The sequence below is a fragment of the Neovison vison genome, chromosome 6 (assembly GCF_020171115.1).
Source record: "Neovison vison isolate M4711 chromosome 6, ASM_NN_V1, whole genome shotgun sequence".
NCBI classification, from domain to species: domain Eukaryota; kingdom Metazoa; phylum Chordata; class Mammalia; order Carnivora; family Mustelidae; genus Neogale; species Neogale vison.
Genome location: NC_058096.1, coordinates 191988041 through 192009227, shown reverse-complemented (window position 1 = coordinate 192009227; position 21187 = coordinate 191988041). Strand labels below are relative to the sequence as shown.

At 41.3% G+C, this 21187-nt stretch overlaps 1 protein-coding gene across 6 annotated transcripts in view; it reads right to left on the bottom strand.

The window, feature by feature from the left end:
- Window positions 1–21187, bottom strand: part of ADAMTS9 (ADAM metallopeptidase with thrombospondin type 1 motif 9) — a 163193-nt gene that overhangs the window by 127327 nt on the left and 14679 nt on the right. For all 6 annotated transcript variants that reach the window (XM_044253222.1, XM_044253227.1, XM_044253228.1 and 3 more), the window contains exons 4-8: window positions 6843–7132; window positions 4375–4458; window positions 4153–4268; window positions 3233–3273; window positions 3020–3125 (exon numbers count right to left, since the gene is read on the bottom strand). In XM_044253222.1, the coding sequence (XP_044109157.1) occupies window positions 3020–3125; window positions 3233–3273; window positions 4153–4268; window positions 4375–4458; window positions 6843–7132 (637 nt within the window). The remainder of the gene's footprint in view (window positions 1–3019; window positions 3126–3232; window positions 3274–4152; window positions 4269–4374; window positions 4459–6842; window positions 7133–21187) is intronic.

Here is a 21187-nt window from a genome sequence, read left to right as displayed (position 1 = left end):
CTCATCACCCCAAACATGCCCAGATAAAATCAAGTTTACTTCATCAAACCAACAGAGAACTTCTTTTCATTCAAATGTCAGGCACGTTTGCTCACAGCAGGGGCTAGACTGTAATATTCACTGAGCACTTTACTAAAAAATAAGAACTGAGACTTTTTTTGCATTCACAACATACCAGGCAATGTGTTAATTGGGTTAGACGCTTTATTTCATTTAACTACCTTATGTGAAAAGTGCTATTATGATCTGCATTTTATAGATGAGAAAATACGAGTAGAGAGACTGAATTACTTGTTTAAGGTCACAAGGTTGATGGGGTGAAGGAGCTGGCATTGGAAACCACTCCAGCCTGATTTTAAAACCCCTGTGTTTTGGAATACATATAAAGCATATTCCCTCCTATTAGACAAATTGTGGAAGATTTTCAGGAAGGTCGTGTAAGAATCTCTGTATCCAGGAGAGATTCAGTTACTTTCCAAATTCCTCCCCCCACTCAGATTTTGTGCCTCCGGAAGCAGGTATGAGAAGGTAGGAGCTGGTTTTTTTGTTTGTTTGTTTGTTTTGTTTGTGTTTTGAAGCGTCCAATGATACTCAACAAATACAAGATCGATAGCTTTTCTCCCCCCAGCAGGGTTTTATGTTATCAGAGAGTCATGACTGTAACAACTTAATGTTTACATCTTTAAGAAGTTCATTAGAAAATCTGCTACAAAGTACTGTAGCAAATTAAAAAAAAAGATATTCATACTCCATTAAATATAAGCAAACCTAACTCTATGAGACAAAGCACCAAAACGAAAAGAATTCCCTAATGGGCTAGAAATTTACTTTTCGTTTAGCTAATAACTCTCACCATTCCCCAATTATTTCATTTTTTAAAAAACTTCCTGACACCTCTCAGATGACGTGCATATATATTAGTCCCACCTAATAGGGAGGGAAAGAGCATACATTTTTCTCAAACCAAAGACAATGCAGAATTAGCACAATTCAGTCCAGAACTTGAGTATCTAGCTCCCAGTCTCCCTGTTAGAGCTGGCACCCCAATACTACATGGTACCCCAGCATGAACAAACAGACTTGAAGCAATTTAATATTGCTGAGGTCGTTTGACAGGGACATGATATCTCTACCATGTGGTGACTATGAAGTTTCAGGGACCTAATGTAAGTAAAAACTCTTAGACCAATGCCAGAGACATGGTTTTTGTGTTGGGAGATGTTTGTTAACTGTATAGTCACACAGCTGAGGCTCTCTGTGGCTGAAAATATTTAGTTTTTGCTAATCAAAATTCTCACTCTTCTTAAAATGTCAACTTTATAAACCAGCTATCCTAAAAGGAGTTTCTAAGCTCTTGTGAGGAAGAAATTAACTCTATTTCTTTATAGTATACCTATACAGTAGTATACTTTATAGTATACCTTTCTTAACTGTAGATTATACGTGATGGTTAATCTGTTAATCACAGAAACTCTAGCCCTTTGGATACATTCCAACTCTAACTTTCCTCACTCTGGTCTCCTGAGGCAGGAATGGCTGCCTTGTTGAAATGCCACCCTATTCTTCATGGTCAAATCTATACCTCCTATTTAAAGGTCTAAAGGAATTTACTAGACTTTATGCAAAACAAACAAAAGTCCCCAAAAGAGTCTATTAAAATAAGTTTGGGAAAACTGAGTTAAAGAAAACTAAGCAGTTTATTTTAATACAGGACTTGTCAGAACCTTTACTTTATGTCACTGAGCCTTGTGACTCTAAGCAGGGCTAGACCAGGAAGAAAAAAAAAAAAGTTTTTTAATTAATTGACTATACACCTCCTTTTTCTTCCCCTCCAGACCATTCTCTTGGAATCGTGCTGGAGCCCTTGTGTATTGGGAAATGCTGGTAGATCAGTTTTCAAACTGAGCTCCAAGAAATCCTTGAGTTTCACAAAAATATTTCAGAAATCAAAAGGAGGGAGAGAGAGGAAGCTGACTAAGCAGGACTCTGGCCCACCACAACTGCTTAATGAAAGCCATGCTTCTTTTGTGCTATAAATACTGGGTTTTCTTTTTGCAGAAAAGAAAACAGGTGTTTTCTTAAAATATGCTTGAAGGTTCCTAGTTTCAAAATATACCTATTATATGTTGAACTAAATTGGAGATGTCTCTATAGATGCATCTTGCTTCACTTCTAGAATAGCACACTGCACATAGGTGCCTTCAAAAAGCATTTGTTGAATAAAAAACTTGCTTAATAGATGATTTGCCTCTAAACAAGGTTAACACAGACATATAAATCAACATACAACTATATCTGTGACATCTTTTGAGAAAATTATTTTTAAAAGTATGGGTAATTAAATCATTCTAAAAAGAAAACAATACAGATCCAGAATCAGAATAATTCCTTGGTGAATTTACACTGTTTCACCTCACATTCTAGCTATGCTCTGTTTCTAAAGAATAAAAAGGAAAAGCCAATTTCATAATGAAACTAAGTGACTATAGTTAGGAAATGTTTTCTTCTCTGTATCTTTTGCTCAATCTCTTCTCTGAAAGAGGGACCTCACTGCATCCAGAGGCTGGATGTCTGAATGAAAGCCTTGTCTATTTACAGTCAGGAACCATCTGGATTTTGGAAAATATTGTGAATGAAGGCAATGGAGGGAGACCCTTCCAGATAAAGATGTTACTCAGGAAAGTTTCTTAAGCTAATGAATGCTCTGCTTCAGTGGGTGGGCTGGAAAGGGCTCATTCCTCCAATTCCCAGCAGGAAAGGAGACGACTAGATGTTGGATGTTGCCCAGAAAATGTGTGTGGTTAAACCCAAGATGCACGTCAGCTATGGGTAAAGAGGGGGCACTGTACCACTCAGCTTTCTAGAGTCACCTAGTTTTGAGGCTCTTCAACCCTAAAATTTCTGTTATGATTCAAGAAGTGACTTACACTCTCTCAGATCAAGGGGATACTCCCTGATGCAAAGGAAGAAAAGTTTTAGGTCACTCGGAATCAAATGAAAATGCAAAAAGGAAACATACACATGGCCCAGCTCATGGGCTATTGTGAAAGCCGTACTCAATCCACTGTCTTCACTAATAGAACAGCTTCTGTAGGGATCACAGATGGTGCCCAGCTCAGCAAGACCTGTTCAAAGGAAAGCGAAGAAGGATTTACTTGAAAAAGCAATTGTGGCTTGGAATAAAAATGCAGGAAAGTGTTGTTGCCCTAGAGGAGGGGCACAGGAGACTCACCTAAAGTATCACACTTGTCATGAGCTCTGCAGATATCCTGTCTGAAAGCAAAACAGACTTAGGGCCATGATAACATCAAAGAGTAAAAGTCAACACAAGTAAACAGTTGACCGTCTTCTAGACATTCACAACAGTGCCCACCTTGGTGGGGAGGAGGTTACAAAGAGGAAACTGACGAGGCCGAGGGTTTCTAACTCAAAAAAGCTTGGGAACCAGTGACATAGGGATTAAAAGCTACATCAAGAGGGTTTCTTCTGCCACAGGGGGAGCTACAGAGTCAGTGAAAAACCTCTCCAACCTGGGCTTTCCCTCCTACTGTGTGTTCCCGAAAAGGCTCTAAATACCTCTCGCATCCGCTCACCTACTAGTCCGTGACTATGACTATCTCCAAGGTGGCCAAGGGGAATTACAACCAGGACAGCACTCTTCTTTGTTGCCCTACACGGCATTTTAAATAGCTTTGAGTTTGTCACTACCATGTAAAAATTGGAAGATTTCACTTCAAAGAAAAACCCGAATTTCTGACTTTTTGCAAAATTACAGAAGTTGGCGACACCAGACGCCTTTGTGTCGTGGTAACAACCAGCTCCATCTGAAGAGCAGCTGCCTTTCATCTAAGGTGTTTACTGTAGGGCCCACCTGACATATCGATTGCCTTCTTGGCACCTGTTGGCTCCTGTTTTGCAATCGGGGTGACTTTGCTCCCCCAACCCCAGAAACATTGTTGGTTGTCACAATCGAGAGGAGAGGCTACTGATAGGTAGTAGGAAGAGACTGTAGATGCTGTTGAACAGCCTGCAATGCACAGGACTAAGGGTTTGGGACCCTTATGTGAGGGGCTGGTTACCAAGACTATATGACCTCGTCCCACCAACGTGACTGGAAAACCGGAAGATTTGAGGAATGAGAAATCCATATACCTGGTTACAAGAACAGCAGTATCATGCTGGATTCCACCTTGAGAATTCTTCAAGTGTTGCCATTGGCAAAAATTTTTTAAAGTTGTCTGGGCATTAAAAGAAATGGAAGGTCCTTCCTAAATGCAGAAAAGAATTATGATTGGCCCATTGTACCAACACCAATGAGACATGCCATTTCGGATACATGTACAAGAAAGAAGAAAAAAAAAAAAACTTGATTACCTGTTCATTATGAATCACAACTAAGTTCACAATAACAATATTAATTAAATTTCCAATACTTGGGTCTTTATAGATAGAGGCTACCTGCAACCGAGATAAATTTTTCAAGGTTAATTGTGAACTCTGTGTAAGCAATAAGCAATTCACGTCTTACGCCCGGGCTCCAACTCTTTCCATGTTTTCATGCAAACATATGCATTTGGTAGGTTCGAATTTGCATTCACTCAACAAACATTTCTTAACACTCTCTTTGAAAAATTCATAGATGTCAGTTTCAGCTAAGAATGAATCCCAACAAGTTTAAATTTCAAAACATTTTCCTCGGAAACTGCATCGCCACACAACTTAACAGTTCTTTAGATATTCACATAACACTGGATATTTATTTTTGATCAAGCTCTTTCAACCCAGTAGAAGTCCCAGATCGCCCAAGTATGGAATCTCACATTGACCACGTTTGCGAATACAGCTGTTCTTCATGTTTAACTCTCCTTTGTGTGCTTCACAACCTGGTAACCCATTTAATTTGGTTTGGTTTGGGTTCGGCTGGGTTGGTTTTCATTATTATCATTAACTGTGAGAGTTAACGTTCATTGAATGCTTATTGTGTTACTAGATCCTTGCTGAAAATTGCACACACATTGGCATTTGGTCCCCAGAGCAAAACTCTAGGCTATCACAATCTTTGCACAACAAGTGAGAAAACTAAGGCTCAGAGGATTTAAGTAACTTTCCCAAGACTATAGACCATGCTGAGTGGCAGAGCCAAAATGCTCAACCTACATCAATCTGACCCAAAACCCAGGCTCATAACTGAAATTCTTCTGAGGGGTCTGAATTCATGGGCTGGAAATAGACTTGAGTCTGGGCAAGGTGTGATTAGGTTTTCCTCTCCCTCCTCCAGGACAGGAGAGGGCTAGGGCCTGGGGGGCTGAGCACAGGGAAGGGAAGCAAGGGGGGAGTGCAGGTCAGGTGGGGTGAGGTGTGGGGTGGGGAGCGCAAGGGACTGGTTGGTCGGAGTGAGGGGGAAAGGCAAGGAGAAGCATAGGCCAGGGAGAGGGAAAAAGAACTCTTAAAGCAAAGCTCCCAAACACAGCTGCTTTTCACAATCTTTTGGGGGAATTTGTTAAAAGTAGGTTCTGGTTTACATAAATTAAGGTCAATCTACTGGAATAAATGCTGTGTTGAGTCCTAAAATGAATGAGGGTAGATTGTATGCACTATTATAGAACAATCTCCAACATTTTTAAAAGAAAAGGTGTATTAGAATGTTCTATTTTGGTTTGAGAAATATTGTATATGCACACGTATTTGGTCATGTTGTCCAATATGGTAGCCACTTGCCACATGTGGCCACTGAGCACTGGACATGTGCCTTGTCTAAAATGAGATGTGCTGTTGAATGTGCGACACATACTGAATTTGAAGACTTTGGATGAAAAAAAAATTAAAATATCTTATCAGCAATTTTTGAAATGACAGCATTTTGGCAGGAATTGATATACATTATTAAAACTAATGTTACTTTTTTTTTTAATTACATATGTGGCTTGCATTATGTTTCTATTGGGCAGTGCTGGTAGACATATATGCAAAAAAACTTTTAATGGTAGTTGCCTCTAAAAAGGGGCCAGGGTAGGAAATGACACTTCTTTTTTTTTTTTTTTTTTTTTAAAGATTTTATTCATTTATTTGACAGAGAGAGATCACAGTAGACAGAGAGGCAGGCAGAGAGAGAGAGAGAGAGAGAGAGGGAAGCAGGCTCCCTGCCGAGCAGGGAGCCCGACGCGGGACTCGATCCCAGGACCCTGAGATCACGACCCGAGCCGAAGGCAGCGGCTTAACCCACTGAGCCACCCAGGTGCCCCAATGACACTTCTTTTTCATGATTAGTCTTTGGTTCTGTTTTTAATTTTATTATTACTATTAATTACTAATTATTATTAATAATGTAAATCTATTGATTTTTCTATTTGAAGTGAGAGTAGGAAAATACAGAGGGATAGATCTGTGGGCCTCATCCCAAGGCTACTTAATCAGACCATAGTTAGCCACGCAGGTGTGTATATTAGACAAAGAGCACTGGGATTGGGAAGTGAACCATCTAGACATCACATGAGTGTCTAAGCCACTTACTAGCTTCACAAGACCTAACTCCTCTGAGGCTCAGTTTTCTTATCTATAAAATGGGAATGAGAATCCTACCTAGCAGAGCTGCCAGGAGAATTAGCAACGATGTATTTTAACTAGGAAGCACACTGTCTAAAAAAAACACACACTCCGCCCTGTCACCGTTATTGTTATTATAAAAAGGCAACCAATAGATCATCTGATGTTCTCTTTAGTCACTTGCCTGAATCGTTGAAATGCCAGCCCTGAGAATGATCCTCCAAAGCACGGGGTGGAAACCCATTTCCCAATGGCACATTTAAGGACCTCATAAATCACCTTCTTTTGAATGTACTTACAATTGACATTAGAGTTAAAATATAGTGTTGAAGGTTTGGTCCGTGGTATAAAACCATTTTGTAGTCCGCCACCACCATCACTTCTACAAACCGTGGATAGGATAAAAAACGTTTTGTTCTTCTGTGGGTCCTCTTTTCCCTAATGCTGTCCGTCTTGTTACTATAGGCAGAAAGGGCCTTTGTTGCTAGGCTGGCTTTTAATACAGCCACATCTTCAGCCAGGCTAGGTCTGTCTCCCAATCTTCTTGTTCTCATTTTCCTCTTGTCTTTGCTGTGACTATTTTTGTGTTCTGTAACAAATCAGAGGGCACACATTACATTTCAGACCACTTCTCTTTCATATTAAGAATTTAATTTGCCATATCTTAGAAGATGATGCCTCTGCTGTCAAATTATAGACAAAATCAAGTTCTACACACTGTGGACTCTACAGGAGAAATTCAATCTGCACTCTCATCGGAGTGACTAAGGAAATTGTTTAAGTGACTTGAAATTAGCTTCCCTGGAAGCTTCCATAAATGCTCACTTAAGGTTTTAGGAAATCAGGCACGAGTTTAAGGGAGACAATTGCCTATGACTCTTCTCATTTGGTAACCAAAGTCTTGCTGGTTTGTAAGTAGTTTCCATTCACTGTTCTTTGCCATAGATACAGTAAGGACCAGCAAGGGTACTGAGGTTTACAGAATGGAAATGGAGATGTTTCCTACACACCATGTTTGATATTTAATGAGATGCAGGAGAAAGAGGCCTGGGAGGTGGCCAGGCTAATGGACCATACAAAGGAACTCTAGAAAACACATGACAAGGTATTTTTCTATGACCTCATGAAATCATTGTCTTACCTGAAATGTAAGAATAGAATCACTGCTATTCATTGCCTCTGAAATTTTTTTAAAAGATTTTATCTATTTATTTGACAGAGATCACAAGTAGGCAGAGAGGCAGGCAGAGAGAGAGAGGGAGAAGCAGGCTCCCTGCCGAGCAGAGAGCCCGATGTGGAGCTTAATCCCAGGACTCTGATATCATGACCTGAGCCGAAGGCAGAGGCTTAACCCACTGAGCCACCCAGGTGCCCTGCCTCTGAATTTTTAATTAATTTAGTTTAGGGCTCCATTAAGGAAGTTGATTAAACTCAGAGAGGATAAACAGGCCATGGAGGCCATGGTGTGTAATGCCAGATTAGCTCTACTCATTCTGACTCTTGCCTAGCTACGTCCTCAGGTCTATACAATCTTGCTGCTCAAAGTGGGGTCTGCGGACCAGCAGCACAGCAGCCCCTACAAGCCTGTAAGGACTGCAGACTCTTCCGCCCCACTCCAGACCCGAAAAATCAGACCCTCCAGTTTAACAAGACCTTCAGGGGATTCATATTCATGGTAATGCTTTGAGAAGCGCTGGTCCAGAGTGTGGCTTGAAGCTTGTGTTGCTGGTGAAATGTTCAAACTCAAAGTCATCAACCACACTATACACCAAATAAGCATGAAGAGTGCCTGACCAAATAGGCTCGGAGTAAAAACAGAATTTCATCCGTTATCTTGCCTACCATCTCCTAAATGTGTTTTAAAGTTTTAATGCCAGCAGCCTGTAGTCTAAGACAGACCACAGAGTTGTACAACTGACAAGTATGTTTATCTAAGATACAAAGAATAGAATTTATTACATGAATAAGAACAACAACAACAAAGGGTAAGCCAGAGTTGTTTCCTATTTGCAGGGTTCAAATATTTGACCATAAAAACCATTGCTAAACAACCCATTTAGGCCAGGATGTGTATTTTGCCCAAGTTGAGCATTTTAGCAGGCGTTAAATACTGAAATCAGTCCACACTGTCATAACTTGTTTTGTGGTCCAGCCATAGCCCACAGAGCTAGCCCAAAGTCCGGTACACAGTAGGATTCAATATCATATTCTTTTCTGCCAGTCTCTCCTGAGTATATCCACATATGTTATACCTATGCTACATGGGTATTTAGGCCGTCCATTTTTAAGTTATCAAAATGACTACGGAATACATACTGATCAAGTACTTACTATGGGCCAGGCATTGGACTAGGTTCTTTTGTGCCTGTTATCTCACAATTACTCTCAAAATGAGAAAATTAACCTCTACTTTACACATGAGGAAACTAAATCTCAGAGAGGTCGAGCAACTTGTCCAAAGTCACACAGCAGAAAGTGGTAGTATGAGGCATCAGACATGGGTTTGATCAATGGCCTAAAACGTGCTCTATTGGAGCAAGATTTCTCAAAAACTAAGGATTGAAATGGGCTCATGGTTTGATTAAATCTCAAGTGAACAAAAGAGAGCATGTGGATATTTTCACAAAGACCAGCTTTTTACAATAGGTGTTTGGTGGCCATGTTGAAAAGTACATAGTTTTTAATATATTAAGAAACAGTGTCATTCATTTTATGAAAAACAAAAAATCCTGTTAAACGTCTTCCATAAAGGCTTAATCTAATTGTTATATGCAGTAAAGTTTCGAAGGCTTTAAAGTCTCTCTTATTCTCCTACTTTCTATTTCACTATTTTGTGCTCTAATCTTTATGGTTTTCTTCTCTCTGCAGGCTGTAGTTTTGTTTTCTCTTTCTTTTCCAGTGTCTTTTAAAAAAATATTTATTTATTACTTGAGAGAGAGAGAGAGAGAGCACAAGCAGGGGGAGAGGCAGGAGGAGACAGGGAGAGAAACTCAAGCAGACTCTGTGCTGGGCACGGAGCCTGAGCTGGGGCTCAATCTCAGGACCCTGAGACCATGTTCTGAGTGGAAACCAAGAGCTGGATGCTTAGCCAACTAAACCACCCAGGTGCCCCCCCCCTTTTGACTGTCTTAAAGGAGAAGATTAGATGATTGATTTGAGATATTTCTTCCTTTTTTTAAATAGATTTTATTTATTTGTCAGAGAGAGAGCGAGCAAGAGCAAGAAAGAGCGAGCTCAGGCAGATAGAATGGCAGGCAGAGGCAGAGGGAGAAGCAGGCTTCGCGCCGAGCAAGGAGCCCAATGTGGGACTCGATCCCAGGATGCTGGGATCATGACCTGAACTAAGGCAGCTGCCCAACCAACTGAGCCACCCAGGCGTCCCATATTTCTTCTTTCTTAATAGAGCCATTGATGGCTCTAAATTCCCCTCTAGGCATTGCTTGACCTGCTTCCCATAAATTCTGGTATGTTCTATCTTCATGCTTACTCATCTCAAAGTATTTTCCAACCTCCCTTTTGACCTACTGGTTATTTTAGCATGCTGTTTACTTTTCACATATTTATGAACTTCTTATTTTTTAATGTTTTTGATCTCTACTTTTTCCCACTGTAGTCAGGAAAGGTACTATGTATTACCTCTATCCTTTTAAATGTACTGAGTTATTCTTCTTATTATTTTTTATGGTCTCGTGTATGATCTATTCTGGAGAACGTTCCATGTGCACGTCAGAAGAATTTGTATTCTGCTGTCACTGCACAGAGTGTTGTACAGATATCTGCTGGGTGTAGTTGATGTATGGTATCTTCCAAGTTTTCTATTTCCTACTGATTTTCTGCCTCCCTGGTCTAACCATTACTGAATATGGGGTATTAAAGTTTCAACAATTACTGGTGAATTGTCCGCTTGTCGCTTTATTTCTGTCAGTTTTTGCTTCATGGATGTGGTGCTCTGTTAGAATGTGCCCCTATATTCATAATGGCTAAATCTTCCTAGTGAATTGGCCCTTTTTTATTATAAAACATGTTGATAAACTTTATCAATAAAGTAATTTGAAAGAAGCCAGTCAGTATAGGATTCTAGTCAAACAAAAGTTCACAATTAGGAAATCAAAAGAGACAGACAGTAGATCAGTTGTTGGAGGTGGGGTGGCCAGATAGGGGTTGGCAGCTGAAGCTACAGTGTTTCTTTTTCAAGTGATAAGGAGGTTCTAAAAGGGATGGTGATGAGGGTCACACACGTCTGTAAATACACCAAAAGCCATTACAGCGGACACTTGCAGCGGATGAATAGTATGGTATGTGAATTTTATCTCAATAAAGCTGTTTAAAAAAGAAAATACGTCACTTAGTTTGTGAAAAAGAAATACTCTTTACTTAGAGTCTTCTATAAATATTTTGATTTACCAGGTTTATTTGGAAGAAAAGTATACCTACAGTGAGAAAAACACTCAGCAAATGCTGTATGTATTCACTCTTTTTGACCATTCAGGGGGGAAAATACACTCTCAGAGACTCATCAGAGGGGACGTGTAACATGGCAATATCTGGACGGGAATCCAGGCTAACTAGATTGACTAGAAACAGGGTTACTTACTTAAATAACAAAGCTGAAAAAATTCAGGCACTGATCACAAAAAGACTACAATTTATAACAGAACAATGCATGTAAGTTCTAACATACCTGGAAGACCATTTCTTCACTCACAAGTAATCTGTGTATCAAAGAAACAATTCTGTCTACTTTAGGTGGCATGAAAAACCAGGAATAAAATTACTTCTTCAGAATCAAAAACAACGTGTTTTGACATATAATACTTCCCGGTGTTTTACCCATCTGATCTTTTATCCTAACAAGTTACTATCCTATTTAATGATCCAATTAGCTCAACCAATTTCAAACACATTATCCATTTTAACAGGCAACTTTAAATTTAGCATTAAAAATAGTATGAGCTTTAAAGATTCAGATATTCACAATGGCTACAAATGCATGAACATTGTTTCCAAGAACTGAAAATATGGAAATTGTAACTTGTAGACCTACTCCACTCTCTTGCCTCTGAATAGAATCTGTAACAACAGAGAATAATTTCCACCAAGTGACATATGGTGTTAAGGTAAAAAGAAAGTCATCCACATTTCTCTTTAACGACCTTGGAGCATAACAGAATTGAGGCCAGTGTTTCAAATGGGCAATGTCACTTTGCTACTAATTTTATCAGAACGGGCTATGTAATGAAATGTCACTCTGGTGGATAGCACAGTACAAACTGTGTATTTTTGCTCTTCCTTTGTTTTTTTCTTTTCCTCACACACAGCTTTACATATATTAGTACCTTTTAAAATTTTTTTATTTTTTATTAACATATAATATATTATTAGCCCCACGGGTACAGGTCTGTGAATCGCCAGGTTTACACACTTCACTGCACTCACCAGAGCATGTATCTTCCCCAATGTCCATAGACCAACCACCCTCTCCCTACCTGACCGCCCCCCCGGCAACCCTCAGTTTGTTTTGTGAGATTAAGAGTCTCTTATGGTTTGTCTATTAGTACTTTTTATTGAGATATAATTTTAGTATATGTGCTGCCGAAGCGAGCACTATTGAGATATAATTTATAGGGGTTGCTGGGTGGCTCAGTTGGCCAAATGTCCGACTCTTGATTTTGGCTCAGATCATGATCTCAGTCCTGAGACTGAGCCCTGCATCGGGATCCATGCTCACTGGTGAGTCTGCTTGAGATTCTCTCTTTCCCTTCCCCTCAGACCCTCCCTGTCCTTTCTCTCTCTTTAAAAAAACGGAGAGGGAGAGAAAATTTATACAAGCATAAAATTCACCCTTTTAAAGGGTATAATTCTGTGGTTTTTAACATATTCATAAAGTTGTGCAACCATCACCATTATCTGATTTTAGGATATTTTCATTGCCCTATAAGGAAACCCTGTACCCATTAGGGGTCATTTCCCCGTTACCTCTTTTCCTCTAGCCCCTGGAAAGCACTTGTCTAGGTTTTATATCTATGGATTTGCCTGTTCTGTCACTTCATACGAATGGAGTTCTACAATATGTGGCTTGTGACTTGCTTCTTTCACATTTTATTTATTCACTCTTTAATTGCTGGGCATTTGGGTCTAACAACTCAGCTGAATAATACTGCTATGAACATGCATGTGCAAGTTTTTGTGTGCCCATGTTTCCATTTCTTTTAGGTATATACCTAGAAGTAATTGCTGGGTCATGTAGTAACTCCATGTTTACCATTTTAGGGAACTGCTAGATTGTTTTTGAAAGTGGTTGCACTCTTCTCTTGTCTCTTCTTGGAGTTCAGATATGATGCTTAAAAATAGGAAATCATTCTTTCAAGGTTGTTCTCCTTTGAGGAGTCTTCAAAAATTAATTACATTTAGTTAACTAAATAACTTATGAGCAACCTGTCCTAGTTCCAATCTTAAAACAGCATGTTGAATGACAGAAGATACACAGATGGCAAACAAACACATGAAAATATGCTCAACATCATATACTATCAAGAAAATGTAAATTTAAACAACATGAAGAGGGCGCCTGGGTGGCTCAGTGGGTTAAGCCGCTGCCTTCGGCTCAGGTCATGATCTCAGGGTCCTGGGATCGAGGCCCGCATCGGGCTCTCTGCTCAGTAGGGAGCCTGCTTCCTCCTCTCTCTCTGCCTGCCTCTCAGCCTGCTTGTGATCTCTCTCTGTCAAATAAATAAATTTAAAAAAAAAAATGAAGATACCACCACACATCAACTACAATGGCCCAAATCTGGAACACTGACAACACCAAACACTGGCAAGGATGTTCAACAACAGAAACTCTCATTCACTGATGGTGGGAATGCAAAATGGTACAGCCACTTTGGAAGATAGTTTATCAGTTTCTTACAAAACTAAACCTACCATGTGATCTAGCAGTCATGCTCATTGGTATCTACCCAGAGGAGATGTTCGCAGAAGAAGCTTTACATGGATGTCTATGGCTAGTATTCATAACCATTAACACTTGGGAGCTACCAAGATGTCCTTCAGTACACAAACTGTGGTAGCACCGGGCAATGGAATGCTATTCAAGGCTAAAAAGAACTGAGCTAGCAAGCCATGTAAAGACATGAAGGAACCTGAAACATATACTGCTAAGTGAAAGAAGCCAATCTGAAAAATGCTCTCTGCTGTATGATTCCAACTATCTGACATTCTGGAAAAGGAAAACAGCAAGGACAGTATAAGATCAGTGGTTGCTGGAGGTTGGGGTACAGAGAGATGGACAGATAGAACACAGAGGATTTTCAGAACAGTGAAAATACTTTGTATGAAATCGTAATGATGGATACATGTTATTTTTAAACTTTTGTCCAAATCCATAGACTATAAAACACTTAAGAGGAAATCATAATATAAATATGGACTTTAGGTGATGAAGATACAACCAGATGAGGTAATCATTATCATGTCAATGTAGATTCACCAGCTGAAACAAAGGTACCCTCTGGAGATGGATGTTGATAATAGGGGAGGCAATGCACAGGTAGGGGCAGGGGGATAGATGGGCAATAAACTTAATACAAAAAAAAAAAAACCAGAAAAGCCTATGATACCTCCAAAAATCAAAAGCACATTTGCATTCAAAGAAAAATGCAATACTTTGCACCCTGAACCGTTGCATGTACGGATAAACACATTCAGGCAGGTTGAATAGTGGAAAGTGGCACCAAGGCCATGTCATAGTCACTCCAGTTGTAACACTGTATATCAGGAAGATGAGTTAATATTGGCTTTTCCAACTGTTCTGGCCTTGTTGACCGGTAAGGAGAAGCAGAGATGCTTAGGCCAGCACAGCTGCTCCAAAGGGAGCAACTCTCAAGCCCTTTTTGACCTTGGGCAAATAACTGACTCCCATTCTCCCTCTGGTCTCCCACTTAGAAACCTGAGTAAGAACACTACCTGTGTCATAGGCTTGCTCTGAGGAATGGTTGGAGATCATGCACACAAAATGCCCAGCGCATAGGAAGCGACCCATAAATAGTGTTATGTTTTCTACCTTTCCCAAGTTATAAAGTCAGAACTAAAAAAGGAAGCATTTCAGGGAGAGTGACATTGTAAAAATATTTTTCTGGATTACACTAACAATTCCAAAGATATAAACTGTTTATATCCTAAGTGATCTTTTCTAAGTCACTTCTCTGGATGTCAGTTTCTCTGACCTCTTAAAGAGGTCATAAATCCCTGCTGCTACATTAAGGTGGTCTTGAGAATTAAATAACAAAGTGTACAGAAAATGCCACCTGGGTGGCTCAGTCAGGGAGGCACTGGCTCTTGATTTTGGCTCAGGTCATGATCTCTCTCTCTCTCCTTATGTGCCCCTCCCCCGGCTCTTGTGCTCGTTCTCTCAAATCAATCAAGCAAGCAATCAAGCAATCTTAAAAAAAGAAAGAAAGAAAACTCCTTCTATATTATAAGTTGAATTTTAGAAATTACTTCTTGAACACCCATTTTATGCCAGGTACCGAGCTAGATAAGTGGATATAAACAATGGAAACAATGAAACAAAAATAAAACTTGGGGCCAATCCTTAGAAAGAAAGAATAAAAATAAATTTAAAAAATAAGAATAAAGATAAATAAAATAAATAAAAATTTAAGATGGCCTCATTACTTAAAACCTCATAGTAAAAAAAAAAAGAAAGAAAGAAAAACAACTGTAATATTCAGTTATTTTTTGGTAAAAAAACATTTTCAAGGAGCTTCATGTCACATTGCCATGCAGTAAAATGCATATTATATTCTTAAGTAACTGGAATCATTTTTAGAAAATAACAACCAGGCCTGGTTATTCAGCAGTTACTCATTGAGAGTTTCACATCCACCGGGGCTGGGCTAAGGAGATTCAAATGTTAACTTGAACAGTTGGGAAGTTAATTATTGCTCTCTATTTTTATAAGGTTTATCAAAATTTAACTGAACTTCCTTAAGGCACTGAGCCACCTTGTGACCTCACGGTACAAGTGGGCAGAGAAGTCACAGCACAGAAGCAAAGGGAGGACTGCCCCCCTTTCTGCTCTACCCTGGCTTGACAGCCAGAAGGAAGCTGGACGGGAATCCCGAGTGGTTTTGCACTTGGCTTCTGGAGGTGGACCAGCTCTTGTTGGTAGCCCTGCCCTCGCACTACTCTAGCCTCAGAGGCTCAGTTATCCCATCTGTCAAATGAGGATAATAACAGTTCTTTGTAGGGTTGACCATGAGGATAAAAGAGACAGCAAGTTAAATGACCTTGGGACAAAGCATGGCACACAGGAAGGATTCATGAAGTATTTATGGTGATCATAATGACTGCTAATTTCTCTCTCAGTCATTTGAGGTCTATCCCCTGTGTAGGAATGAGGATGTTGATATTAAGGTTGCTCATGCAAAACAATGCTATTTCAGAAAGAATCTTCTACAAGAAAGGAGGGATGTGGAGGAGGGGGCTCAACGGATGCAGACCCAGTTCCTGCCCCCTTAGAACTCCCATCCAGGAAAGCGCACATGCGGGCTGATGGGGGCAAGACATGCTCTGGAGATGAAATTGGATGCAAACTAGTGCCACTAACACTTCTACCTGTCTGTGGCTCCAACAGCTGCTAACATACAGGGAACCCAAAGCAGAGGCCCGGGGCAGTTCCCTGGGCTGTCTTTGCTCTACTCATATCTAAGATCTGCACGAATCAGGTCTGTTCAGAGAGTTAATGATGTCTTCAGATGGGGATTCTGCAGGAGAGAAAACACAGTCTACTGGGACCAGAGGAAGATGGATAAACAAGCACAGTGTGTGAAAAAGAGAGAGAGAGAAAAAAAAAGTAAGACATAAAAACACAAACAGCCATAAAACCAATGAATGTTCTAATAAAGAACAATGAGTTTCCAGCAAGTGGGTGGGGAAGGAGCTGTGGAGGGAAACCATCCTGTAAGAATGAAAACTCACCAACGTTTAATTTTTTTCAGGGTCCTCAACTGGCTAACTGTAAAAACAACAGTGAGCCCAGAGATTCTCGCAAGGACCACGCCCCCAAACCCACTTCTCTGCACAGGTGGGGGAGCTTGGGGGAAAAAACAAATAGTGTGCCGAGGCTCTAGGGATGCTCCAAGCTCCGTACCAGCAGGGACTGTGTATGTGCAACGGGCAGTGGTGGAAGAGATTTTGCTGAGATTCCTTTTGGCTGGCTGGAACGTTTATGAACGATATCTCCCTGGGAGTGGTTTATGGAACATGAGTCCCAGAACACATTCCTGAAAACAAATAACATTAAGTGTGCAAAATACTCCGCACAGCATTTACATCTGGGACTTTCTCCATGCTCATTAGCATTTTAAGACCTCCGAGAAGTCTTGCAGGAGAGAAACTAGTTTACATGTGTTTAACCACGTCCCTGGGACACTGATGGGCTCTTGGCTGCTTTTCAGGGCAGGTGGGTGGTGGGGACTGACGCCGTCCTGGAAAGATAATGAGATGGAGAGAAGCGTGCTAAGGGGCTTTCCTTTCCGGGTGGTGGTGGTGGGTGGTGGTGGGGAGAAGGAGAGGCCACCGGCACAAAACACTTGAGAAGCTACTGTTAGAGTTCAAGGGGCTGTGGTTGGCTGTGGGTCAGGGGGGTGGGAGGCATATCTGGAGGTCATCCCACCATCTTTCAGCCAAGAAGGGGGTCAAATTTGCTGACTCAGGTACTATACTCAAAGGCCCTGCTACTGCTTTCTCATCCAATTGCTCACATCCCACTCAACTAAAGCCATAAAGAGGGGCTGCCGTGAACAATAATGCTGGAGGACGTGTGTGGAGAGGGTTTCCCAGGACTCTTCTAAGCACTTTCCATGGACTAACCAGACTACTCCTCACAGCAACCCAACATGGTAGGGCCTTTGATGGCCATTTCCAAGAGGGGAAACTGAGGCACACCCGAACTAACTTGAGAAAATATTTAGGGAGTATCTATTTGAGGTAATGTAATAAGCTGAACATACCCAGGCCTGCATTTTACTAAGAGACCTTTTGGTTTTCCTATTACGATCCTACAAAATACTCCTGCAGAAATGTTGGCTGTGACTCATTCGATCTCTTTGCAGTAAAGGGAGGTTGGCCTTTGTGGCAGGGGGTGAGGGGGCCACGCCAGCTGCCCAAAGCCCCACCCCACACTGCCCGCGGCCTGCTCTCGATGGCCGCCTCCTGGGCTCCGTGGTGACGCAGCGTGGGATCTTCTTGGCCAGCACTCTCCAGGAGAAATGAAATGGGAGCCACACACAGAAGTTATGCATTTCTAGTAGCACATTTTCAAAACACCAAGAGGACCAGATGAAATTAATTTGAGTAATATTTTCTATGTAACCCAATACATCTAGAATATCATCATTTCAACATGCGGCAGTAGCTACATTTCAAAGGCTTAAAAGCCATGCAGGCCACCATCTAGGACGGTACCTTCTAGGCGTGTGCAGAGTGAATACCGGATCCAGCAGGCTTATACCAGATGGGTTTGGGTTTGGGACTCAGAGGGACCTGTGCTGAAATCCCAGTTTCCCAACATTCCACCTGTGTGTGACTTCAGGCAAGTCAATTAAGTTTTTTGTGCCTCAATTTCCTCATCTGTGCAATGGGGATAATAATAGTTTCTCTCTAATAGGGCACTGGCTGGGGTGCCTCATCGCAGAGGCTGAGCTGAAATGAGTGGCTTGGGACTGGAGGCTATCTGACACTTCAGGGCAGCTGTAGGCAGCCCCAGGCTCTGTGCGGTGCCTGTGGGGGGTCCAAGATATCACTCTCATATCAGAGATTAAAGAGCAGTTGTCGCTGGAGCTCTTTAAGAAGGCTTCTAAGCAACTAGGAGGGAGCCTATCTCCCACATTCCTTTGATACACGTCTCCCAGTTTACACACGACTAAGGGCTAGTTTACCCGCTGCAGCCTGTAGTACAAATCCGTTCTCGTCCTCACATCCGTGTTTCAGCCACCACGGAAATGAGGGGTCACAGGGACATATTCCAATCTGATCACAAGGGGGGAACCCCTGGGAATGCTTTCCAGCCACAGGCCACCTTCCTGCGGCACCCGGAAGCGGGCCCAGCTCAGACATTTTGTTCCTTTAAGTTCAGCTGCTGTGTGATGACTTCAATCCCCTAAATGAATTAAGAGCCTGATGCTTTTCTCGGTGGCATGCAACCAGCTTCTTAAAGGAGCTCACTAATTTATTCTTTATCCTTACACATAAAATCAATCCGGCAGCACTGCAACAACTCATGTGATTGCACTTGGGAAACACCGTCACTGCTTCTGCGGACAGCCTCTCCTGGATTTGCAGCTTGGGAAGCGCACAGGATGGGGAAGTAAGGGACCTGCATTCAGGGTCCACATCTTCCTTCACCCTGGCACCGAGATGCTGAATCCCTTAAAACATGCTCAGCCTTGATCCTCTGATCCATAAAAAGAGGGACTGGAAAAGAAGTTCTCTCTAAAGTTCCTTCCAGTATTCAAATTTTGTGAGTTCTTGTCTTTCACAAGATGAAACTGAACGGCGCCGAAAAAGGAGGTCCTAAGATTCAGAATGGGTCAAGCCTACCTCTCTTGGCCATTGCCATTCTTAAAGAAGGTATCAAAAGAAATAACCAAACAGTGGGCTGGGTGGGAGGGTAGAAGGAGACAGCATAACCCCACAGCAGAGAGAGACCCACAGAAAAGAGGTGGGTGGCAGCTGATTTTCAGTAATGGGAAGGGAGCTGTCGGGGGTGGGGTGCCTTCATTATCCACTGCAAATTTTCTCTTTTGGACCTGCTGATACAGATCATAGTTACTGAGACCCATTCCCATTCCCATTCTCTTTAATCTGACGTGTTACTGTGGAATAGCACAGATGTGAGAATAAGGACAGTGGCTTCAAAGAGAAAAAAACAGAGCATACAATCAGTTATCTCTGGAAAAGCCTTATATTGCCCCCAAAGCACAGAACAGGAACTTTGGACTAAAGGAGTCACGTGTCCCATTTTCATGTCCCTTAGAAGCTGTGGTCATAGGGGACTGAATCTCACACTACTAACTTCTTCTATATCTACGTCTCTCTCGCTGCCCTTGGGCTTTCTCTCCCTGTGCGTACACATGTGCCAAAGAACAGTTGCTCTGAGTATTCAAGGCTCTCTCTGTAACTCTTTTCACCCGTGAGCCAAGAAAACACATTCCCACCATAGAGTACACTGGCTTGAAATTGCAAGTTGTGTTTCTAGATACCAACCAGCAATAAACACAGCAGCAGCATCCCTTTCTTTTGGTACAGAAAATGGCTCTGAATAAAGAGTTCTAAATAAGCCTCTCCTGGCCCATCTCTCTGCACCTGTGTCTCAGACAAACTCTACACTGTAATTCTTCCTATCTCCTGCAATGCCATCCTAGGACAGCAGGACATCCACAGTACACAAAATACATGCAATAGAGTATAGAAGCCATGTATGAAAGAAGTGTGTGCAAATTAACAGAATGAAAAGACAAACCACAGATTCGGAGAAAATACTGGCAAAATATTGGCAAACCAAATATCTGATAAAGGGCTCGTATCCAGAATATATAAAGTGCTCTCCAACTTCAAGAATGAGAAAATAAGCATTCCCATGTTTTTTAATGGGTAAAACAATTGCTGAGACACTTCACGAAGATACATGGATGGCAGACAAGCATATGAAGAGATGCTCCCATCATTGGTCATTAGGAAATCCAAATGAGATAGCACCACACACCTGTTAGAGTGGCAAAAAGTTAAAAAAACAAAAGCACACCAAATACTGGCAATACCAAGTGAAACTTGTATTCATACCCTGCTAGGAGCACTGAAAAGTGGTACGACCACTCTGAAAAGGAGATGGACAATTTCTTACAAAATTAAACATACGCTTACTGTATAAACTAGCAATCTCGCTTCTGGGTATTGACCCCGTGAAAACAAACACACTTCTGTTCACCCAAAAACCCACAGCAAATGGCTACAGTGGCCAGCTATCGTGTAGCTGCCAAAAACTTTGTCCCTTAACCAAGAAATAGAGAAACAAAGTCTTGTCTACCCATACAGTGAGGCACTACTCAGCAATAAATAAAAGATAGATTGCCGACAAAGGCCACACAGTGGATGGTCCTTCAATGCACTAGACTGGATGATTCTGGATGATTGTGGATGATCCCTCTGGAAAAGCCCAAACCGCAGAGACAGAAAGCAGGTGGTAGACGACCACGGACACCAGGAATGAATCTCTGTCTGAACCGTGGTGATAGTCACATGACCATAAGTATTTACTCAAACTTGCAGAGCTGTGCATCAGGAAGAATGCTGCTGCAGATAACTTATACCCAATAGAGAAAGGGAAAGAAAACACTAGAAGTAGTGTAATAGTAATAGTAATCGAAATAGATAAATAGTAAATAGCAATAGAAAGTGAAAAGATACGCGGAAAAAAAAAAATCATCCCAGAGAATTTTTTTTTTTTTTTTTTTTTATCCCAGAGAATTTCTAAGGCCAAAGCCATCTGTTTGAACTTTTCTCCACATACCACAGGCCAACTGCATTTTCAAGACGCTGCTCTGATACTAATGTCCCATGAGGAATGGGAATCAACACATAAGGA